This window comes from Heptranchias perlo, chromosome 14 (genome assembly GCF_035084215.1).
Source record: "Heptranchias perlo isolate sHepPer1 chromosome 14, sHepPer1.hap1, whole genome shotgun sequence".
NCBI lineage: Eukaryota > Metazoa > Chordata > Chondrichthyes > Hexanchiformes > Hexanchidae > Heptranchias > Heptranchias perlo.
In genome coordinates, this window is record NC_090338.1 from 31,017,862 (window position 1) to 31,043,437 (window position 25,576).

Below are 25,576 nucleotides of genomic sequence, written 5' to 3' on the forward strand. Positions count from 1 at the left end.
TGTAGTACTTCTGTGGCTGAGAGATTGGGACATAGACCTGCTTCTTGGTCTCTACTAATGCACCTGAACAGCATTTTGCTCAGAGATGCATGAGACCATCCTGGGATTGGGGATAATTGTGACGGTTGACCTTCCCTGTGCAGAAACTCCCGGTCTCATCTCATCGCATTACTTCGTTTATTAGTATATTTTGTTTCAAAGCTTGGCAAAAATCTAAAACTTGTGGAGGTGTAAAGCAGTTCTTGGATCCATTGCAAATTTGGTTATATGTCATTCTTTCAGTCCTTGGCTGAATCATGACTTTTATAAAATATTCCTTGGGCTTGAAGCTCTTCATTGCACCAAAGAAACCTAAAACTTTTAAACTTTGTTGTTAATAGGATCTCATTATATAACCTGAAATGGATTATTTACATATGCACAAAACATATCAAAGTATTGAAGACTTACTGAACATGGTGTATCTAACAATAAATTCTGTCTCACAATAATAGTGCAGAAGACAAAATATGTCTGTTTATTTTTGTAAAGAATGTAGCTTTATTTTTTGTGTATTTAATCAATAACAATTGGAACTCATATAGTACTTTTATCACAGTAGAACAATCAAAGGTGATTTTCAAAGAGGAACCAGATATCAAGCAGGAGCTTGGAATGATGGATAGGGGAACTGACAGGTGCAGTTAAAGAGTTTTTAAGAGGCTTTTGCAAGTGGGAAGTGATGTGACAACGCGAAGAGCAGATTGCCACTAGTGGTGGAACAGAGAGAGGGAGAGGCCCCAGTAAGCCAAACTCAGAAGAGCAGAGTGTGCGAACTGGGACATAGTGCTAGAGAAGCTTGCAATGGAAGGGTGGGGTAAGGCCCTGGAGGGATTTATAGATAAGGACAAGAATTTTGAAATCAATGTTGCTTTTAAATAATCATTAGAGTGATTGATGTTCACATGAACATCAATGACTATAAGTAATAGTTATTAGAGACATGGCTTAATCTCTGAGATGTAGCTGTTGTGTAAGGTGTAAAGTGGGAGGTAGATCAAACCTTCTTTGCCCCCCGCCCCGGCCCCAAGACCAGTTGAGCTGGGTTGTAAAAGAAAATATTTTACTAACTATATTTACACTGCAAACAAGCCAAGCAGGAAATTCTAAAATGTAAGACCCAATTTGGACTTGTTTCCATGTCTTTGTGCTAAGCGTGTGTCTATATCGTGGAAAAATAAAACTCAGCAACATTTTAGTGTATTTTAGTGTATTTCAGAATACTGCATGTTGTGTAAATATTAGCATTTAAAAAAATGTTTAAAAATACTTGAGAAAAAAAGCGTTGTTGAAATAATGAATATATTTTTGAAAAGCATTATTTGCATGAAAGGCTGGCCTTTTGTGAGCGAGGTGCAGCCAGTGAATACGGTACATTAAAATTTAATTGTTTATTTGCTTTGCTGGTCCTTTATTCCCGGGGCGGAAGTGCGCTTGCGCTGCACGTATTTCCGTGTTGTGACTTTCGTTGCTTTAATAAAGGTTGAAAAGGGATAGCTGCGTTTGTGTACTGCAAAAAAAAAAGGGGAAGAATCAAACATCGATCCGAAGCTGCATTTCTGTACAATCGCGGTTTCTTTCTCTAAAAGAGTTTTGTACGCGTGTTTTTTTTTAGTGTGGTCTATTTAGATCTGAATTATTCGGACGCTGGGGATCGGAGGAAATTGGGTAAAAAAGGAACTGGAATGGCAGGATGAGCTGTGCCATGTTCTTACTTGGCTTTTAGCTTTTAACCCTTTGTAGTGGTTGCCAGTGAAAAGCGGCTCCTGGCCAGCAATCCTTAGGTCCTGGATGTAGCCGCTGCTGCGGTCTATTGTTTCAGGTAAGATAATTTTTTGTTTGCATTTAAAAAATGTACATAAAACAACAGTATTGGCGAACCTCGGGGCTATGTGTAGATCTGACCCTGATCTTTCATGAAGATTTGGAAATACATTTTAGCAGGTCCAAAGCACCGATTCTGAAAAATATTAATTTCATGCAGTTTTGGAACTTGATGTTCATAGAGCTAGTCTTGTTATTTTTGTAATATAACTGGCAGAAGAACGCAGGATGCACATAGATAATTCCCTCAGGTGGTTGTTGCAGATATGATTTGGATGTGACCAGTGCATTATTCTTTTTCGCTTCTGTTTCACTTCTCTTCATTTTTGTATATTTCCCATATGTCCACTACATGCAAGAAATGGTGCTTGACATGAAATAAACAAATGTACAAGAGAACAAAAGCTTACTATTTTAAAATATTAGTGTGTAGCTTTTATGATCTCTTTTGCTGGTATGAAGCTGTTAATGAGTGTAATGTTTCAAATCTTTCCATTATTAGTTAAGTAGTCCGTGTTGAAGGTTTGCGAAATAAATAATGATAATGATGCATCCTTTTGTAAAGAGATGGCCCATTATCAGTCTTCAAGTCAAATTACATAAACTGTGAAATTCTGCTTGACCAAATGACTGAAGTTTTTTTTTCCTAAATGTTTAAAAGTGCAGTTTGACTCCATCTTTCCTATGAACTAGGTATTTTCTTTTAATTGCTACTTTATATCTCTGAAATGCAATATTTGTCAATATAGAAAAAGCAAAATTATATCCCCATCCCATTGTGGAAGGGTATATGGTATAAGTAGACAGATGGCAAATAGTCAACAAAAACTGAGACAGGAAGTGACTTAGATCACATGAGTAATGAGGGTCATTTTGACATGGCATTAGACACAAAGTTTGGATTTTATAATAGAACAGCTATTATCTTGAAGGATTTTTCTCTCTGGAAACACACATACTCAGGGGTGAAATGACCCTATTGGACACTATCCACTCCATACTGATAAGAGCACTGAGTACTCCTTAGTCAGGTGTAGTATGGTTCAGAGGTGATGTAATACCTCCTAACATTATACTAATACAGCTCACTCTCAACTACAGAATAGCAGGTAGTAATACCCTAAAATGTGTTAAGGCCATATCCTCCATGTTAATTGTATCCATATGATTTATGTCAATTGTATTAGGTGGTCCGTATCAATGGGAGCTCTCTTGTATCCATTTATATGAGATCTTATCTAGGGGGTGCACAGTGGGTAATGTGGATCTCTGTGAATAGAGGAACTGTAACAAAAGCACATGTCTCTCAAATTTGACCTTGGATTTGGTGGGAACATGGAAAGAGTTTGGGAAATTGTACTCTGTATCAGAAGACAAGTCAAAAATTTCCCATTATTCAGCAAATAATGGCCTAATGGGTAGAAGCGCTACTCAGTGACGTAGTAAGACATATATATCAGAAAGATCCTGGTTTGATTTCAGGTTTGTGCTGAGGTTGCTATAGTTAGCCTTGATGCTCCTGGGCAATAAAGGGTGAAAATATCAGCGAAGATTCCTTCTCCTGATCACTATGCAGTGGCTCCTGTTGGAAAGTATCTGTGTTTGAACATCAGAGGTTTGGGCTCAGCTGTGATGCCCGGCACAGTTTGTTAAGCTTTACAACAATCCCAGTGAAGGTCTGGAAATGAAGAATTTCCACAGGGAAACGTACTGGGAGAGGTATCTGGGGAGCGCGTACTGGCAGGCATTATGTGCAGGCTTTTAGGATTGATGTACAATATTGTGGTCCGACTGCAACAGCTGTTCTGTTGCTGACATAAACATGGACGTCCAGCTTAAATGCTAGCGTCTGTGGTGCTGCCCCAGCCATACTCTGATAAAGCGGACTGGCAACCTAGTCACATCTGAGACAGAAAGAGTGGAGTAGGCCATCTTTGTCCACTCAGTGGGTATGTACTGTGTCCAGGAATATAGATGGGTTTTCTTTGCAGTCTGTCAAACAACGTTACAATATTCTATCACTAGATGGTGCTGACAGCAACAAGTAACATTGAACCAGCCATCTTTGCTATTTCTGGCCCAGTTGCATAAGCAGGGTAATAGTTTTAGGCCAGAGTTGTTCAAGAAGCTCCCAGAATTTTAAAAAAAATCAAGGGGGCATCAGGTGTAATAAACAAATCTCTGTTAGGTTAATGTTTGTGATCAATGTATACATTCATTGTAAAAGTGATCAGGCTTGACTTCAATAATATCATTGCTGTGTAATGAATCAAAAAGCTATTTTATCCATTGTTTTCGTCAAGCAGTTAAAGTTGGACTTTGCAATGGCTTCTGTTGGAAAGTATCTGTGTTTGAACATCAGAGGATTGGGCTCAGCTGTGATGCCCCGGACGGCTGTTAAGCTTTACAACAATCCCTGTGTAGGTCTGGAAATGAAGAATTTCCATAGGGAAACGTACTGGGAGAGGTATCTGGGGAGCGCGTACTGGCAGGCATTATGCGCAAGCTTTTAGGATTGATGTGCAATATTGTGGTCCAACTGCAGCAGCTGTTCTGTTACTGACATAAACATGGTCGTCCGGTTTAAATGTTAGCGTCTGTGGTGCTGCTCCAGCCATACTCTGATAAAGTGGATTGGTAACCTAGTCCGCTTTATCAGAGTTCTCGCAGAACACCAAAACTATCTGTAATTGTGTTACTGCCCGTTGAAGAGATTAGTAGACTTGATGAAAATGGATACTTACAGAAAGAAATGGTTAGCGATATTTTTGTCTGTACCACATGTTTTTTGCCAGGCTGAACTTTGTGGTCTACCTAGATTGTCAGTTATCCCGTTTTTGACCCAGATAAGTCCCTGTTTTGAGCTGGTTACCTAGAAGGCTTCCAAAATGTAAACCCCAGGATTCTGTGGTGGTGTTTAGAATAAAAGGCCATTTTTTTCCACTTCCAGTCTTGGTGTCATCTTGGAATCAAATTATTGTCCAGGAAATGATGACCAATCTTTGACTGGCTAAGGCTGAACCAAACTTCACAACCTCGGAATCCTATTTGACCCCGAGCTGAGCTTCTGTTCCTATTTCGTTCCATCGCAAAGACCACCTACTTCCACCACCTTAACATTGCCCATCTCCGCCCAGCCTCAGCTCATCTGCTGCTGAAACCTTCATCCAACAAAGAGTTTAATTGGTTTTGCAAGCATCATTTTACATAGATGGATGCGATGGAGTATAATGGACCCGTAAATGCAAATCATGGGTCAGGAAGTATATGAGACAAAACCCTTTGTTCCTAACTTTTGCTGTCCTTCTCCATCAACCAAGCACTGACTTATTCCATTTTACTTTAAGGAGCCATCTAATGCTTGATATTCCCATTGACTACCTTAACCATTCAGATCACATTTACAGGAACACTCAAATGTGCTCTTGTTTTGTTACTGTTAAGCATTATCACTACTTTGACTAACTTGACTTTTCAGTGTTTTATGTGTCAGAGCCAAATACGTCAGTGGATTCCAGCGCAAAATTATTAACTCTGAGGGTTGCCCAGTAACCATTGGTAAGAAGATTACTGTAATAAAATACAAATAACTTGGGATTAGTAGAGGATTCAAGAGGAATCGCTACAGGAGCTCAAACATGGAGGCGAATGTTTATAATTTTCAAAACTCTAATTGTAGAACATCAAGTAAAGAGAACCTGAACATTTTAATGAGCACTTTGACATTGGTGTATAGCTCACACAGGAAAAGGATAACAAGTAAGGAAGGCATTATGGTGGGAAAGAGCATGCACATAAGTCTGAACATAAAGTGTTACTGACCAGCCCTGCAATCAAATGAGGAGAATTAGCTATCACAAGGAATCTTTTGCTGGAGCTATCTCATGCCATGTCCTTCAGTAGCTTCAGAGGATAAACTGAAGGAATAACGAAGTAGAGGTCAAATTAACATGACATTATTGTTAAATAATTTTACCCAGGAGCCAATCATGATAATCAACAATAGGATTCAAACTCGGTTGACCTTTTGAAGGAAACCATTTGACACCAGGCAAATTGAAGGGTCCCTGCTGAGATGTTGAAAATTATTGGTTGGGTGGGTGAGGGCACGCGGTATTGGTATTTGTTTGGCTCATTCACCTCAGTCTGGAGCAACTAATCAAAGATTCATTTGGAGGAGTGTATGATTGTACTCTAGCTTGCTATGATAAAGTAACTGGACATGTGCTTGTGGCTGCATTTATTTTTCTCTTTCTCCCCTACCGCTCCCCAAACTGTCATTTGGATGGCCAACAGACACGAAGGGCTCGATTTTCGCACCCGTGATCGGGTGCGTTGGTGGCGGGGGGGGCTGTGAAAATCGGGGAATCCCGGGGCGGGTCGGGAGCCCGGCTCCAACCCGCCCACTTCCGGGTTTCCCACTGAAGCGCTCACATGCGCGCGCAGTCCCCGCATGTGGGACCCCCGCCGGCAATTAAAGCCGGTGGGGTGCCACTTAAAGTAATTGAACAGGTTCTTCAGATTGTTTACAGACCTGATTGGCCTGTTATTTTAGCAGGGATGGGATTTTCAACTGACTGACACTGTTTCCTGTACTGGGGGAAACACTCCCAGTTCAAATGGACGTGTTGCAGCCATCAGCCTGTGGCAGCTGCAGAGGTCCATTTGACAGGTGGTGGGGGGAGACCCTCACTCATTGCAGGAGGCCACTCTGTCACTTGGGACAAAGTTTGGCCTCCACCATCCTCCTCCTAACAATAAAATTCACCAACTTGCACACTTACCCCGGTGTCCAGACACATGTACCTACCTTGCGGACCCCCTCAGACGTACGTCTTCCGGATGGGGGCTGCCGTAGCTGCAGTCATCACCTCCTCAGAGGGCGAACAGCATCACCTGTCTCGCCGGCCACGCCATCCACCTCTGACACGTGGAGCTCCACAACACAGTGCTGTGACACATCCACCTGCACAGCAAGAGGGAGGGCAACCGCAGAGAGAGATGCGTCGCAGAGGGCACTACCCTCGCCACAGGGTCCACAGACCGAGGCTCAGCTTCCTGGACCTCTCGGAGCAGCAGTGTACACAGAGGCTCAGAGTTACTCGACATGTGGTTGCGGACATCTGCAGCCTCCTTCATGCCGAGCTGCTCCCGGTTGGCCCGAGCACCATCTTCTTACCTGTCTCTGTCAAAGTCACCACTGCCCTCAACAACTTCTCCTCCGCATCCTTCCAGGGTGCCACCGGGGACGTCGCCGACGTCTCTCAGTCATCTGCACAAAAGAGCCCTGCAAATATACCTACACCCACTCTGCAGTGACACAATGGGTGGCATCAATTGTGGGTCTTCATTGTGATCCTCAGGAAAGGGCATTATTGCACAAACCAGACAAGATTTGCAAAGACGTGGCAGTAGTGGTGCCAATATAATATGTAATGTGAGTTGATCAGCAATTAAATGTAAGTTAAAACCATGACAAACCCTCAAACACCCTTGTGCATCCCCTTCATGCTCACGACACGTTTGCCTTATGCTTCCTACTGCACATATGTGATGCATGCCCTGTGGTTGCAGCACAGGTAGTGGCAGGTTGAGTGAGGCTGACTGTGAAAGAGATGCATGAGAGGGTGAGTATGAGATAGAGCCATGAGATTGTATGAGGATTGGGTTGAGTGGTAGTGGCGGGATGAGTACTGGCGAGGTGAGTAAGTGCAGAGGATGAGGTTTGAGTGGGTGTGAGGAGTGATGTGACAGAGTAGTGTTGGCTGTGCAGAAGGAGTTGTGGGGTGGGAGCGGTGATGTGGCAGACGGAGTGTAGGGGAATGAGTAAGTGTACTCACTATGGCTGACCTACTTAGGTCATTGCAGCGCCTCCTGCACTGTATGCAGGTGGGCGATATGTTGGTGGTGCAGGTGACCTCCTCTGCCACCTCGAGCCAGGCCTTCTTGGTGGCAGAGGCAGGCTGCTTCCTCCTGCCCGCCAGGGGGAAGATCTCTGTCCTCCCCCTCCTCCTCACCCCATCCAATGATACCTGGAGTGAGGCATCATTAAACCTGGGAGCAGCTTTCCCCTGGGCTGCTCCATGCTGTAATTTTTCCTATTTCTTGCAGCATCAGTCAGTGGAGGACTGCCCCTTTAAATAGAGCTCCTCCAGCTGACAGACCTTACTGCGCATGCACAGTCCACCTGCTGTGCAGCTTAGCAGCGGGGAACCCGGAAGAACAGGTAAGTGGATCCAATCAGCCTGCGATTGCGTGTGGGGCAGACTGATTTCACCGGGCGCATTACCCACGTGTCCAATCTACCCCCCGCCGCCATGGTAATATCGGGCCCTAAGTTCTTCTTCTCTCTTCCTCTTTCCCCCCACCACCGACTCTCCCAGTGGAGGTAAACTTGGAAGACGAGTTACCCTAGATAGCTCTTATGTACCTCCTGGGTTTCAGCTCAACAAAATTGAGTGGATCAGCTACCTGCCCTCTGGGCTGAGGAATGGTGCATGGTGCAAGGTGACCTAAAAGAGGGTAGAGAACAAAATGCTTCCCAAATCCTTTGGAAGTGTGATCCATCCAGTGAGTGTCCACTAACCCCATTTTAAATTTGAATCAACAAATTACTAAAAAAAGTATAAATGTGATAACTTGCTAACTCACAATTTGTGCTTATTTTGTCCCATATGCTTAAAACTTTTTTTAAAACTTACTCAAAAGCTAAAATAAATAAAGCCAATTCAATCAGTAATGTATTTAAATGTAGCTGCTTTTGGTGACTCTTTGTTGCGATCTTATTCTGAAATCTCCATTTCCTTTAAGGGTTTGTGACCCATCCTTGAGGAATCACTTACATAGTCCATTGAATGCCTTGGGGTTCAAAGCCACCTAGAACAAGCAACACATCCTAGGAATGTTAGACCATGTCATTGGAAAATAAGAAATTATTGTGAAAAAAAAAGGCCGTGATTTATCGAGAACAACAAGAATGATTCCAAGTGTAAAATAAATTTGCTAGGTAGACAGATTAGAGAAGCTTGACCTCTTCAGACGAGAGAAAATGTTAGGTGTATTAAATGATAGAAATAAGCAGAACCCATCTCAAGGTAAGAGAGGCCACTAGGATCAGAGGATTTAAATTTAATGAAAATTAAATTTAAAACATTTTAGAAAAAAGCATGTTCAGAATGCAAATAGATGCCAGACTGGGTGAGTTAAAGCACGGGAGGGATAGGCTGGATGTGCCTAATGACTTTTTTTTCTTGTCTTTGGCTTCTTTTATGTTCTTGCATTTACAACATATCCCATTGGAGCCTAAAGTAAACATTTGATGTAGGACCTTCTTGTTTCTTGTTCAAAAACTCTAGTCATAACATCTATATTGTGGAAAAACCTGATGTACAATCATAGAATTTTACAGTGCAGAAGGAGTTCATTTGGCCCATCTTGTGTGTGTTGGCTCTCAAAGAGCTATTCACTTAGTCCTATTTCTCTGTACCCTTTTAATTTATTGCTTTTTCAAATATTTATCCATTTCCTTTTTAAATCTATTATGGATTCTGCTTCCATCACTGTCTGCAAGGTCATTCCAGGTACTAAGAACCTTCTGCATTTTTTTAAAAAAGAAAAATTCCTGCCCTCTCTCTTTTTTGGTGATGATCCTCAATTTCTGCCCTCTAATTACGAACACACCAACCATTTTTCCCTACTTAATTATCAAAACCCTTCATAATTTTGAGCAACATGATCAGACCTCATCTTAACTTTCTCTGTTCTAATAAAAAAAAAGTTCTAGTTTCTCTAATTTTTCCTTACAACTAAAACCTCTTATCCCTGGCATCATCTTAGTAAATCTCTTCTTCACCCTTTTCCATTGCCTTGATATTCATCTTAAAGTATAGTGCACAAAACTAGGCACAGTGTTCTAAGTATGGCCCAGACATTGATTTGCATAGGTTTAGCAATACCTCTTTAATTTAGTACTCAGTTTATTGTTTATAAAACTTAGGATTCCATATGTTATTTTTTGCAGCTTTATCAACTTGTCCTCCCACCTTTTAAAATTTGTGTATCTGAACCCCATGGTCTTTTTATTCTTTTATTCCTTTTAACAAATTTACTGTATGCGGTGTTCATCCTCTAAAAATGTATTATGTCACATTTCTGTCGATTTTTAAATTCGATTTAATATCTGTCCAATCTACTAACCCGCCCGTGTCCTCCAGAAGTCTTATACAGTTCTCTTTAGTTAATCATGCTCCCAATTTTTATGTTGTCTGCAAAATGTTGATAATGCACTAATGACATGCACATATCCAGATCATTTATATTAAGAACAATGGAACACTGATTCCCGTGAAGGAAGACATTTAAATGCATTTAACAAAAGTACACTAATTCCAAACCAGTACAAGATTATGAAAGGAAGGTTATTCCAAAGTTATTGGAATTCTTCAATTAATAGATGAGAGTAATGTGTTAGGTATTTTTTATTTGGGCTTCTAGAATATTTTTGATAAAGTTTTGCAAGAGATTTATGGGTAAAATAAAGCTCTTTGAACAAATAAGGATGTTTTAAACTGGATAATAAAATGTTTTAATGATACACAACCAAGGGCAGTGGTCAGAGGTGATAGTTCTCGATAGTGTTCAGTGCTGGAGGCAATGCAGAAAAGAACCATAAGGCTGATCTCTTGTATCAAATGGCTGAGCTTGAGGAAAGACTGGAGAGACTTGGCTTTTTCAGTCTGGAATGAAGGCATCTGTGAGGTGACTTTGAAGGAGAATGGGAAAGTTAAATCCAGAATAACTATTATAAATTAAACTATGACAGTAGGAGAAGGGGACACAGGTTCAAGTTAGTAAAAGGTAAATTTAGGACTGATGTCAGGAAATTCTTCTTCACAATGTATGGAGTAGACTTACAGGAAGAATCATGGAGGTGAAAACCCTGAAAAAAAATGGATGCTGAAATGGGGAGACTTTAAGATATTTCTGGATGGATGAATTATGATGGGCCAAATCGCCTCTTTCATCTCTGATGATCTTGTAATAGTTCTGGCTGGAGATCTGTGATAGTTGAACAACCTAGGGAGCTATCCTGGGACCACTATTAAATGATCTTGATAAAAACTTTATCCTACAAAGTGCCCACTCTTGTTTTGTAAACTACTTTATTTGCTCCTTGACATCTCTTCTATTCATGTGTAAAAATAAGTCTGAAATACAGCCAATTTTCACTAATCAGACTTTCAGTTGGTTGAAAACCATCTCCAAAAGCTGTTTCCAGCAAACTACCTGGACAGAGGGCTAAGTTCCAAATGTTCAATTGAAAAAGGAAGCTAATCTCCAGTTAGCCAACAGAATTTGTTCGACTTGGCTCAGATGGGTGTTTATACCAGAAACACACAAACTGCTGTAACTGACTTCAATATTCTGTGTCACTCCAAACATCCTCCTCGTCCAGTAGTGGCTGTGATGCTTTAACTTTGCTTCTCCTGCTCTCCCCTAGACAGTGTCATTGGCAGGAAATTGTACTTTGTATGCAAGAGATCAAATACAGTGTAAAATATCTCTCTCTCTGACCTCGAGTTGCTGGAACCTGCTCTTCAGGTTATAGTGACTCTGTGATTTGCTTATTGATATCCCAGTACAATTCCTACAAATTCTTGCTCCCAGTAACCACCAGGGTCTATTTTGGTGGTAGTGGGGGGTATCTGTCTTTGTTACAATAGAATGCAGCTGAAGACAATTGTAACAACTAACATAAAAACAGTAATTTGTTTATGTGAGATCCTTACAATTTTAACCACAATAGGTTTACTGTATTGGGTTAAGCCTAAACATCCTCACAAAATACAAAGGAGTGCAGTTATCTTTGGAATATCTTGTGCAACTAGCTGTATGGGGTTATCATATGTTGGGGTTTGGAGGCTTTGATGCTGACTAGTCCAGAACTTGTAGGTCAAAACCTGAAAATTACCATTTAGTTTACAGCTAATTTGACCCGGCTGTGGCTGACTGTTGAACTGGCCAATCATCAGAAGAGAAACAATATTGATAATCAAATCAACCAACCATCAGTTGACCCTTTAACTGCCCAGTTTCCTCCCTTTCCCTCCCCCTCCACTTCCCCTTCCCCTGGCTCTGTACTTGCTTAAAAACTGTTTAAATCTTCAACTTCTTCCAGTTCTGACGAAAGATCATCGACCTGAAATGTTAACTCTATTTCTTTCTCCACAGATGCTGCCTGATTTGCTGAGTATTTACAGCATTTTCTGTTTTATTTGCTCAGAGCAACACTGACTGTTGGTTGCTGTGAAGTTATCTCTGAACACTGCTTTGAAAAATTTCTCATTGAAGTTCATCAATATTTATATTCAGTAAAATACTGCAAAATTGTTCTGATTTCATTTAAAAAAAAACTTACTTTGTCCCTTTCAGTTTCACTTTTTTTTCCCCCTCCCCTTTTACATTTACCATTCCTTCAGCCAAGGAGGTAGGCAAGTAACCTGTGCCAGTTCAGCACTGTCACTGGTAATTAGCATATGTACTGTTGACCTGTGTAACAGTTAATAGGACTTGCGTGAGAGTGCTTTTTGTTGCGTGAAAGGTGAGAGATGCTCACCAGCCTCCAATTCCTCGCACAATTGATCGTTATTCATGTATGAGCCTTGATAGTGAGTGTCAGCAGGCACATCAACACAGAGCTCCCTGAACGTACAAACCTGTGCAGTTCCAGAGAGGTCGCCTGATAGCAGTTAGCAGCAGGAACCTTGCTGATTTCTTTTTTTGCCCCTTCCTTATTAACCTTGGGGCATTGAAGCCAACCACTACATTGGTTAACTCAGCAAAGACTGGGGGTTGAACCTGGGAGCTCCTTGGCCTGCATGGCTCAGCTGCTCACTGCCTCAACAAGTTGAACCATTGGCAAGTTATAAAATATTGTGGTTTAAAGGAAAAAAATGAGCTGGAGCTCCTTGAGGCTACTATTATAAATAACAATACTGGGATTTTTATAGAGCCTTATAGCATGGAAATGTCCTAAACCACTTCAGACAATTAATTTTTAAAAATGCAGTGGCTTTTGCATTGTGTGACTTTGAAAACTTCATGAAACAGTGCATAACATAATAATGGAAGTGGAGCAGAGCTGCAGCTCATTGCTGTGACATGCTACACAGTTGAGCAATAAGCTTTGGATGCACACGAGAAATCCTGATATTGTTTGTTCCACTAGCAGGATGCACCATCTGAAGACCAGGTGTATCCCTGCAAAGGGTGAGGGGAAAATTCACCAGGAAGCCATTCCACTGTCGAGGATCTTCCACCAACAGAATCAAAAGTTGTAAACAATTTTACAACACCAAGTTATAGTCCAGCAATTTTATTTTAAATTCACAAGCTTTCGGAGGCTTCCTCCTTCCTCAGGTAAATGTTCAGGAGCTCCTCGAAGCCTACGCATTTATACATATAGAACAATACATGGTGTTTACAGAATGCCCCTGCAACTGCCCGTTGCCAAGGCAATCACCGTGTTCAGACAGAGAGGTGTCACCTGCAGAACCCCCGAATACACATTCAACAAAATAACAAACAGGAAAAAAAACAGAGAGAGGCAGAAACATCCGGAAGGCAGAGAAAGCCAGCAAATGACCCATTATATTAAAAACAGATAACATTTGTTCGCTGGTGGGGTAACGTGTAGCGTGACATGAACCCAAGATCCCGGTTGAGGCCGTCCTCATGGGTGCGGAACTTGGCTATCAATTTCTGCTCGACGATTTTGCGTTGTCGTGTGTCTCGAAGGCCGCCTTGGAGTACGCTTACCCGAAGGTCGGTGGATGAATGTCCATGACTGCTGAAGTGTTCCCCGACTGGGAGGGAACCCTCCTGTTTGGCGATTCTCCGCAGCCTTCAACATGTCATCAATGAGGACAAACACCTCGCTATGGCCATCCCCACACCTCCACTACTCGCCTTTAAACAGCCACCCAACCTCAAACAGACCATCGTTCGCAGCAAATCACCTAGCTTTCAAGAGAACAGCGTCCACGACACCATACAACCCTGCCACGGTAACCTCTGCAAGACATGCCAGATCATCGACACAGATACCACCATCACACGAGAGGACACCACACACCAGTTGCATGGTTCATACTCCTGTGACTCGGCCAACGTTGTCTACCTCATACGTTGCAGGAAAGGATGCCCCAGATCATGGTACATTGGCGAGACCATGCAGACGCTGCGACAACGGATGAACGGACACCGCGCAACAATCGCCAAACAGGAGGGTTCCCTCCCAGTCGGGGAACACTTCAGCAGTCATGGACATTCATCCACCGACCTTCGGGTAAGCGTACTCCAAGGCGGCCTTCGAGACACACGACAACGCAAAATCGTCGAGCAGAAATTGATAGCCAAGTTCCGCACCCATGAGGACGGCCTCAACCGGGATCTTGGGTTCATGTCACGCTACACGTTACCCCACCAGCGAACAAATGTTATCTGTTTTTAATATAATGGGTCATTTGCTGGCTTTCTCTGCCTTCCGGATGTTTCTGCCTCTCTCTGTTTTTTTTCCTGTTTGTTTTTTTGTTGAATGTGTATTCGGGGGTTCTGCAGGTGACACCTCTCTGTCTGAACACGGTGATTGCCTTGGCAACGGGCAGTTGCAGGGGCATTCTGTAAACACCATGTATTGTTCTATATGTATAAATGCGTAGGCTTCGAGGAGCTCCTGAACATTTACCTGAGGAAGGAGGAAGCCTCCGAAAGCTTGTGAATTTAAAATAAAATTGCTGGACTATAACTTGGTGTTGTAAAATTGTTTACAATTGTCAACCCCAGTCCATCACCGGCATCTCCACATCAGAATCAAAAGTGACATTGGAAGATGTCTCAGAGCATTTACCCACCCACACTTTCAGCTGGGGAAGTATATATGGCAAAGGAACCATACAGGGAATAAGTGGAAAGTGGAGGAAATTCAAATCAAAAAAATCAAAATAAAGTTGGCACAAACAGAAATCTAGGCAAATGCCATCTTGTGCGTGATTTTGTTTCTCCAAATTATAAATATGGGTTGGCTTAGGAAAGTGTTAAACATGCAGCTGTAGTATACTGATTTGATATAAGGGAGTAAGCTGCTATTCACATCACTAAATATTTATACTTTCATCCATGCTGTGTTCAAGCTTCATTGTTGGCACTTGCTGTTTAAATATTTTGGAATATAATTTTTTTTGGCCTAACGGCTTTAATGTCTTGGGTATTAAATTGATTTTTCTGAAAGTCTGTTTTTTGGGGGTTGTAATACAATACAGCTCTCTAAAAGCTTCTATAAAATAAACTTATGTGTGTTTTTATCCTCTGCAAATATCGTGTATAATTTTGTATAAAGCCTTTTTACAGTGAATGGGCTAGAAAGTTTAATTTCATGATAGAAAAGGGAATGTCCAATTTATTACTTGTTCTCCTTTTTTACAGGTGGTTTCTATTTATGTGAGGGACGGTATGAATTATAGAGGTGTGTATAAATAGCATTATTTAATATTCAGTAGTGCTGGTTTAAATTCTGGTCCCCGTACAGAATAATGTTGAATTCATTGAATCCTCCTCCTCCCATAGCTCCTCAGTCATTTGAAATGAATGGTGAAGAGACCCTCTGCTTCATCCTTATGATTGCCTTGGGAGGGAAACTAAAGGATTTTTAAGCTTTCTCTTGATCCAAATGGCATCCTTGGGTTTGTGCAAAAATGTAATATTTTGCACGTGTCCTTTCAGTGCTCATACTAGCAGTGTTGCCAGCCAAATAGTTTCCAGTCACATTTACTTTGTAAGAGCTCTTTTTAAAAGTTAAATTTGGATTATTTAAAAACTGGATTTTCTATGTTTTTTTCCCCCCTCCCCTGCAACTACATGATGTTCAGCAAAGAGAACTGGATAGTTCAGCTCAAGGACATCTGTGTGGGTGATGATGCTGCTGCTGCATCGTTACCCTGTTAGCAGGCAGTATAGCAAGGAATCCCTCCCTTCTCCATGGTCCCCTCATCATGATAACTTGGCGAATGCCAGCAAAGTGCACCCCCTACAAGAAGCTGAATGCAAAGAGTAGCTTCTAGGTGCTCCTGAAGGAATATACACTTAAAGGGACGCCATCCATTAACATCAATGCAACATTTCCACAGTACACTATATTTAATAAAATCATTGATCTAATCATTGTGATCTAAGTTTAACATTCTTCTTGCTTGAATTTTTTTACACATTTTAAATGGTGAGTGTTAATGACTTCATTAGAGGACTTGCATTCAAAGAATTTTACAGGTCAGAAGGAGACTATTTGGCCATCAATCTCTAAAAAAGCAATAGAAAGAAAGAACTTGCAAATTTATAGTGCCTGTCATGCCCTCAGGACATCCCAAAGTGCTTCAGAGCAAATGAAGAACTTTTGAAGTCTAGTCAATGTTGTAATGTAAAAAAAACACTTGTAAACAATTTTACAACACCAAGTTATAGTCCAACAATTTTATTTTAAAATCCATTTTAAAATAAAATTGTTGGACTATAACTTGGTGTTGTAAAATTGTTTACAATTGTCAACCCCAGTCGATCACCGGCATCTCCACATCATAAATAAAACACTGCAGCCAATTTGCAAACAGGAAGGTCCCACAAACAGCAAATGTGATAATGACCAGATAATCTGTTTCACTGGTATTGGTTGAAGGGTAAATGTTGGCCAGGACACCAGGAGAACTCCCATTCACTTCTTTAAATAATAAAATCCCATCTGAAAGATAGCACCTCCAAGAATACAGTATTCTCTCAGCACTTCAATAAGTTTCAATCTAGGTTATATGCTCAAGCCTCTGGAATGGGGCTTGGACCCACAACTTCTGAGCCAGAGACTACCACCACTAAGTCAAGGCCGACAGCTAATCCACTTAATCTCGTTCCCCTGCTCTTTCCCCATACTCTTTTATATTTTTCTTTTAAAATTTTTTATGCATTATGTTGAAATTGTTATGGATTCCACTTCCACCACTTGTCTTAATAGCCATTCGCTTAAAAAAAATCTCTTACCCTTTCTCTTTGTTCTTTTGGTGATGAACTTAAATTTATGCCCACTAATTACCAACTCACCAAACAGTGGAAATAGTTTTCCTCATCTACCTTATTAAAACCCTTCATAATTTACAAAACCTATATCAGATCACCTCTTAACTTCTTTGTTCTAGTGAACAGAGCCCCAGTTTTTCTTGCCTCGTCTCTTAATTAAAACCTCTGATCCCTGATATCACCTTAGTGAATCTCAGCTGCGTGTTTCCATGGTCTTGACATCCTCCCTGAACTAGAATGCTGAATCTGGACTCAAAATATCTTAACGGCAGCCAATGGTTTGGATAGCTTTAGCACTAGCTCTTTACTTTTGTACCCTTTGCCGCTATTTGGAAAACCTAGGATCCCATATGTTTTTGTTACAGCTTTATCAACTTGTCATCCCACTTTTAAAGCCTTGTCTTGTAGGAGCTGCTCTATTTAAATGAGTTGAATTTCCAGCTCCATGATTGAAATGGGTACTTGCTGAAAGTTAATGACTTGTATCTCAATTAATGTTAATTCAGATCTTTCACGCCCTGGTCTAAACTTTTTCCAAGCAGCTGTTTTCTCCTAATGATGTGTTAGCACTCATTATGTAAACACAATTATTCACTGTACAAGTCCAAAAATACACAGGATACAAAAGGAAAAATGTTGCATGAGTCAGCACCTTCAGGAGAGGAGGGGAAAAAAGAAAATTGATATTGTTACTTTTTTTTTTAAAAAGTTATTGACAGTTAAACCCCTTACTTCCATCCTTTAAATGGACTGACTTACTGAAAAAATAGGAGGCAGAAAGGCTAGAACTATTGTCATTTCCAACACAATGTTATCATTATATAACTTTTTGATTCAGTTTACCTGCATTTATGTTTGTAAGCAAATGGGAGGAGGAAATGGTTTGCCAAAGTTATTGTGACAAGCATGGTGCCTCTTTAAGATTACATTTCAAGATTGTTAAAAATTCATGATTTCCAAAATGAATTGTTGATAAAGCACTGGGATTCCTACAGATCCATAGTGACTGCAACTGCAAAATCCCTAAACATGGGTGTCACTCTCAAGACCACTGAACCTTAGTAGATACCTGTGGCAGAGCTGAATTCATAACAATTGGTGGCAGCTACCCAGGATACAGAGTTACACTAGTGTCGAAGGCAAATCAAAACACTTAAAATTTAAAAGTGAATGGAACAGAAGCAGTAATAACTAAAAATGTCAACCAGATCAGAAGAGGCAGAAATTGAAATGGTGTGGGTAGTGGCAGAAGAAAGAGTGAGAGAGAGAAATTTAGTTAAAGGAGTAAGCGTTCTAGCTGGAGAATGAGAGCAATGCAGTTTACAGGAAAAGAGGGAGTGATGCAAATTTGAGGCCAGCAAGAAGGAGAAACAGCATCAGCACAAGGAGAAACATTGCCAGCATGAGGCCAACAAAAGGGAGAAAGCATCACCATGCTCTCGAACAGGCAGAGAAACTTGCTGCAGCAGTGAGTCAAATAATGTTCTCTAGATTATTAGTCCAGGCCTCTGGATTACTAGTCTTGTAAGATAACCACTACACTACCATACCCAGCATGGCCCACCACTTTATGAAATCTGGCCCATCATTTTATTAAATCTTATTCCAAATTTTGAAGAAGTGGATGATGTCAATAGTTTTATTCAGGTATTTGAAGTGCTAAGCAGTCACCACAAGTGGGACAAAAATGAATAGGCCAGCCGACTCAAGACGTCACTGAGCAGAAAAGTGCTCACGGCATTTAGGCATTTGCTTGTGTTAATCCTGCCGATCATAGGTATTATGATGTTTAAAGCATGCCATTCTCAGGCATATGATTTAACGCCTAAGGTGTACAGGCAGAAATCTTTAAGAAACTAAGAAAGAATGCAGGCAGTACTTGGGGAAATGGTTAGTCGGCTCAAAGAGGTGTCTGGAAAACAAAGACGTAACACACTGCCAGGGTCCTTGCCATTTATTGTTAAGGGACTGAATTCTGGAGATCATTCCAGAAGAGTTAAGAATCTGATTACTTGATTAGAAGTGTAAAACTCTTGACGAGCTAGGTGCCCATGCTGATGAGAGGACTGAATTGTAAACACTTCATCTTTCTTGGCCTTATTCCTTGGAACTCCCTCATTAACTTTACGGTAGAGGACACTAAGAATATCCCAACACTGGACAAACAGGGGGCTCTAGGCGGGGAGGAGCTAAATACGATTAAAATCACTAAGGAATTGGTACTCAGTAAATTAATGGGACTCAAGGCGGATAAATCCCTTGGACCTGATGGCTTACATCCTAGGGTCTTGAGGGAAGTGGCAGTAGGGATTGTGGATGCTTTGGTAATAATTTTCCAAAATTCTCTGGACTCGACAAAGGTCCCGGCAGATTGGAAAACTGCTAATGTAACACCCTTATTTAAAAAGGGTAGTAGGCAGAAGGCTGGAAATTATAGACCACTTGGCCTAACATCTGTGGTGGGTAAAATTTTGGAGTCTATTATTAAGGAGACAGTAGCGGAACATTTGGATAAACATCATTTAATAGGACAAAGTCAGCATGGCTTTACGAAGGGGAAGTCATGTCTGACAAATTTGCTTGAGTTCTTTGAGGACATAACGTACAGGGTGGATAAAGGGGAACCAGTGGACGTAGTGTATTTAGACTTCCAGAAGGCATTCGACAAGGTGCCACATAAAAGATTATTGCTCAAGATAAAGAATCACTGGATTGGGGGTAATATTCTGGCATGGGTGGAGGATTGGTTATCTAACAGGAAGCAGAGAGTTGGGATAAATGGTTCATTCTCGGACTGGCAACCAGTAGCCAGTGGTGTTCTGCAGGGGTCGGTGCTGGGTCCCCAACTCTTTACAATCTATATTAACGATTTGGAGGAGGGGACCGAGTGTAACATATCAAAGTTTGCAGATGATACAAAGATGGGAGGGAAAGTAGAGAGTGAGGAGGACATAAAAAACCTACAAGGGGATATAGACAGGCTGGGTGAGTGGGCGGAGATTTGGCAGATGCAATACAATATTGGAAAATGTGAGGTTATGCACTTTGGCAGGAAAAATCAGAGAGCAAGTTATTATCTTAATGGCGAGAAACTGGAAAGTACTGCAGTACAAAGGGATCTGGGGGTCCCAGTGCAAGAAAATCAAAAAGTTGGTATGCAGGTGATCAAGAAGGCCAACGGAATGTTGGCTTTTATTGCTAGGGGGATAGAATATAAAAACAGGGAGGTATTGGTGCAGTTATATAAGGTATTGGTGAGACCGCACCTGGAATACTGCATACAGTTTTGGTGTCCATACTTAAGAAAAGACATACTTGCTCTCGAGGCAGTACAAAGAAGGTTCACTCGGTTCATCCCGGGGATGAGGGGGCGGACATATGAGGAGAGGTTGAGTAGATTGGGACTCTACTCATTGGAGTTCAGAAGAATGAGAGACGATCTTATTGAAACATATAAGATTGTGAAGGGGCTTGATCGGGTGGATGCGGTAAGGATGTTCCCAAGGATGGGTGAAACTAGAACTAGGGGGCATAATCTTAGAATAAGGGGCTGCTCTTTCAAAACTGAGATGAGGAGAAACTTCTTCACTCAGAGGGTAGTAGGTCTGTGGAATTTGCTGCTACATCATTGAATAAATTTAAAACAGAAATAGACAGTTTCCTAGAAGTAAAGGGAATTAGGGGTTACGGGGAGCGGGCAGGAAATTGGACATGAATTTAGATTTGAGGTTCGGATCAGATCAGCCATGATCTTATTGAATGGCGGAGCAGGCTCGAGGGGCCGATTGGCCTACTCCTGCTCCTATTTCTTATGTTCTTATTAAACCCCTCACACTTGCTCATTCTCTCCAGTTTTAAAAGCCTCCTGAAAACTTGTCTTTTTAACCATACTTTGTTATCTCTCCTAACTCCCATACTTCTGCTCAGCATCTTTTCCTTCTCTGTGAAATGCCTTGGCATGTTTACTATGTTAAAGGCATTATATAAATCCAAGTTGCATTGTTGTTGAAAGATTAAACTAATTTGAGCTCCTGAGCCTTGGAGGGAAGTGATTGAGGGGCTGATCTTAGAGGCATATAAGATAGTAAATGGTTTAGAAAAGGTACATGGGAACACTATTAAAGCTAAAGCATGACAGTAGGACAGTTGGATACAGGTTCAATTTGACTAAAGGCAAATTTAGAATTTCGATCTGATATTAAGAAGTTTCTCATGCAAAGAGTTTTGAATTCATTCCATAAATGTTTTTTCTTTCTCTGAAAACGATATATATTTTAGCTTTCCAGTGTTACCACAATTTGCATTTGTGTGGTCATTTGCTAGATATTTGATAAGTAATTATAAATGATCTTGAAATATTTCCCTAATTTCATTATTAGAAATGATGCATCCAGTTGGCTGCAGTAACACTGGCTGCTGTGAGCCTGAGAAGGAGGTGACCCTCAGCGCTGATGATGTGAGCAGCGATGACCAGTTTGACTTGTGTTCTTCTCAACCAGACAAACTTTATGGAAACAGCTACAAGCCGATAAGCTGCGTAAAGCAAGAATCGTTGGAGGAGCCGAATTCACAAATGGGTGTCGGAAGAAATGCAGAAGCCCAGAATGACCTGAAAAGAAGGAAAAACATTTTCCGAGCCGGGAAACGAGGAAGACCATCAGGAACGACGAAAGCTGCCGGGTACAGAACCAGTACAGGCCGACCTTTGGGAACAACAAAGGCAGCTGGGTTTAAGACCAGCCCGGGAAGGCCCTTAGGCACTACCAAGGCAGCAGGATACCGGGTCAGCCCAGGAAGGCCCCCAGGTACCATGAAAACTCTCTCCCGCATTTCTGGTCTTGATTTCCCACCATGTAGCAGTGCTGCTTTTAGCTATTCAATGGTGCACAACAAAGCATTAAGTGGACCCACTGAAACCACAAATAGAAACATGGAACTGAATCAGTAAATATCAGTAAAACATCTGCCTTGTTTTTCTATAACCTATTCTGTTTCTTGACAAAGTAGGGTAACTTTTTATACAACATATTGATCTGCAAACCCATGATATATGATTCACAGCCACCCTGTTAAACAGTGTAGAGGTTGTGGAATTCCAGCCCTAAAATAAACTTGCTTATGGACCTTTGTGTAATATATTGTAACTAATGGGCAATATGTAGTTTTCTTTTGTGGTGGTACGGTACTGTATTCCTTACAGAGATAAAGCTACAGTATCTCATTTTGAATGATCTATTCTTTAGTATCCAGTTCTATACACAATTTCCTCCTTCCTCAGTATATGCAACCTTGTTGCATTATGGGGCAGGGCGAGGCAATTGTCCCGCAGCTTGACGCAGTTGAAAGTCTACTTGGCTTTAACTGACCTTTTTTGGCTTGTTGCACGTGATAACTGCCATGACAACCCTACTAACTTTCTCGTGTTATTTTATTGGACGCTAAATATTTAAACGTCGATTGAAAAAAATGTTAATGATTACAGAAAATAGAGAAGTTGTAATCTGTGCGTGCAGATGTTATTTTGTTGGCTCTCGCGCTGCATTGGAGCTGCTAGGGTCCCTTTGATTGTCTATGCTCGTTTTGTTTTTTTATTTGAATTCTTTTAGCTAGCTAGCCTATTTTTGCCATGGGCAGTATTGTGAGAGGGATAGGAGTTGGTTTGCAAGAAGACTTGTCTCGCTGAAGTTCAGACTGGAAGCAGCAATCAGCTGCAGGGAGGTGTGCACAGCAGTACTTAATGAGAAGTAATTATCAGGCAGGTTTAGTCACCATTCTTGCAGGATGGTTATTAATGTGATACACAATTGTTTGGCAGTTGACTTTTAAAGCAAGTTAGCTTCCACAAAAATCTTGGTAACCAAAGTAGTTTTTATTAGAAATTAATTTTCTCATGGTTACAAACTGCTGCAAAATGCTCCACATTGCGCTATAATCGAATGTTTTTGGGAATGCTGCTACATACTATATTTTTAATGCTCTAAATTTTAGGAGTGGCTGTTCAGGAAATCATAATGTAGCTGTGAATTCTGCAGGTGTTGAAGTTGGATGACACATCAGCTGATTCTCCCTTTTTGTGAATAACTTGTTAGAATATTTAGAATTTTTGAAAGTAAGTGAGTTGCTAATGGGCAATTAATGGAAGAGAGAGCTGCACAAAAGGGTGAAAGGTTACTCTTTATTGCTGGGGGGTGCACTGCAGCTCAAAAGAGGAAAAATAACTGGTTGATCAAATAGAACAGCATGCATTTCTCATGATTTTGATGCAGAGAGGTAAATGAAGAGTGATTAAAGGAAAGAAACCCGCTGTCGAGCAGGCTTAATATTAAGTGAAGTGGCCTGCATTTCGATTCGGCTGACTGGGTGATCTTCTGCACAGCTGAGGCAGAAGGAAGACCGACCATGAAGAAACTACTGCAAAACAAAAATAATACTTAAGACTAGAAATTAGAGCTATTCAGTTAGGTATGATATTCTTTAATTGTAATTAAAGATTTTAATATAGGCTCAGAAGAAGCTTGAGAAAGGAAAACTTTGTAAAACAGCTGCAGTTAGACTGAAGGCTGTTATTTACTGGTCAAGGCACTTCTTTCACTAGAATTCATTTTAAAAGATCATCTTTCTTGACTGTAGCCCACAAAATAATGCCCATTAACATTCTAGTACGGCGACCATCTCCTCTGGTATGTTTGCCAATCTGCTGTGCTGGCTTTATCTATTGCTACCAACAATGATGTAACACTAGTGCTGTTTTGCCCAGTTCATTTGCCCCTCTGAGTATGGCAGATTACTGATTGAAGACATGTATTCTCTTTATTTAAAACAATACTTTGAGACTAGAGTCTCCTAATGCATGCACCATAGAATTATAGAATGGTTACAGCACAGAAGGAGGCTATTTGGCCCATTGAGCCCGTGCCAGCTCTTTGTAAGAGCAATCCAGTTAGTCCCATTCCCCTGCTCTTTCCCTGTAGCCCTGCAAGTTTTTTTCCCTTCAAGTATTTATCCAATTCCTTTTTGAAAGCCAGAATTGAATCTGCTTCCATCACCCTTTCAGGCAGCACATTCCAGATCATAACTACTTGCTGCTTAAAAAAGTTTTTCCTCATGTCACCTTTTGGTTCTTTTGCCAATAACCTTAAATTTGTCTCATTCTCGACCCTTCCGCCAATGGGAAGTTTCTCTTTACTTACTTTATCTAAACCCTTCATGATTTTGAACACTTCTATCAAATCTCCTCTCAACCTTCACTGCTCTAAGGAGAACAACCCCAGCTTCTCCAGTCTGTCCATGTAACTGAAGTCCCTCATCCCTGGAACCATTCTAGTAAATCTTTTCTGCACCCTCTCTAAGGCCTTCACATCCTTCCTAAAGTGCGGTGCCCAGAATTGTAACACTACTCCACTAAATTCACATTTATTAAACGTGTACTACTGTAATGGTAACACTTCGACTAAACAGATTAATTGCTGTTTTCAAAATTGTTATACTTATTTAATCACTCATTGGGTTTGAGCAAAATCATGTGTAGTTATTCTATTAACCTGAAGATTTAACTTTTTTAAAAAGGTTGCCTTCTTATCGGAAACAGAGATACTTTTCCAACCTTCCTTCTAACTAAGCAAAATTTTAATTTGACCCTTTGTTTATTAATATAAAGTATCAGTCAGTTTATATTTTCTATGCTGTGGATCCATTTTGAAATCTGTGTTAATGCTGCATTAAAGTAACCGAATCTATAAACTCTGGTGATTGAGTAGCGCAAACAAGGAAGCCTATGCCAGAGACAAAACACAGCTGTTAACATTCTTCTTCTAACCCTTTCAGTAGTACAGGTGGCACTGCACCATGGTCATTGTGTTTTGTAAAATAAAAATCTCACTTTCATGGCATTCTGTGAATGAAATGCAATTAAAAATAAATGCAATGTAACATGAAACTTTTTTTTGCAAAGCTATACAATATCTATCTATCTCTCTCTATTAGTATTTAACAGGCAAAAGCAAGACCGAAGGAAAACTCAACAGCCAGAGAGTTAAGCACTGTACTATAACGCTTCTGCATAATCACAATTGGACATACAAAAGGGTTGATTGACAACTACGTGAATCGTTCCTAGAAAGGCAGGTTTTCACATTTATTAAACATGTACAACTGTAATGGTAACACTGGTGTTTTCATCGAAAGTATTCATGTATGCATCTTTAAAGATGATTGCATAATTGTGGCATCCCTTGTATCTGACTATTGTCACTAATTCAGCACTCGAGACATCTTCTACTGTCAAGAATATACTTCGGACTGGTTTTACATATCCAGCAACTCTGTTTCCCAAATCGGAAAGCTGAGTTATCTGTTTCATAATAAAACCATTTTTTCCAGAAATCCTTGTAGACATTTTTTTAAATAGACCTGTAAGGGAGCTGTATCTGAGGCTGATTTAGTAGTAACAGCTTAAATACTGTAAATACATATTGAAGCTTTGAGCTACACACTTGCGTGAAAGAAAACCTTGCTCCACATTTTATGTTGGCAAACAGGTAATGTTTAGGTTACACAGATACTGCGTTTTGTGGACATTAATTGATATCTGTCACCA

At 40.7% G+C, this 25,576-nt stretch overlaps 1 protein-coding gene across 3 annotated transcripts; it reads left to right on the forward strand.

Moving 5' to 3' along the window:
* The first annotated feature begins 1,500 nt into the window (after positions 1–1,500).
* LOC137332402 (UPF0461 protein C5orf24 homolog) lies at positions 1,501–25,362 on the forward strand. 3 transcript variants are annotated; one of them, XM_067996210.1, is made up of 4 exons: positions 1,501–1,861; positions 15,346–15,385; positions 21,360–21,785; positions 24,964–25,362. In XM_067996210.1, the coding sequence occupies exons 2-4, from the start codon at positions 15,373–15,375 to the stop codon at positions 25,014–25,016; spliced, it is 492 nt and encodes a 163-aa protein (XP_067852311.1). In that variant the 5' UTR covers positions 1,501–1,861; positions 15,346–15,372; the 3' UTR covers positions 25,017–25,362. The 3 variants fall into 3 exon arrangements, with proteins under 3 accessions (XP_067852311.1, XP_067852310.1, XP_067852312.1); XM_067996209.1 differs by having other exon boundaries at positions 21,360–25,362; XM_067996211.1 differs by lacking the exon at positions 15,346–15,385.
* Positions 25,363–25,576: the final 214 nt, after the last annotated feature.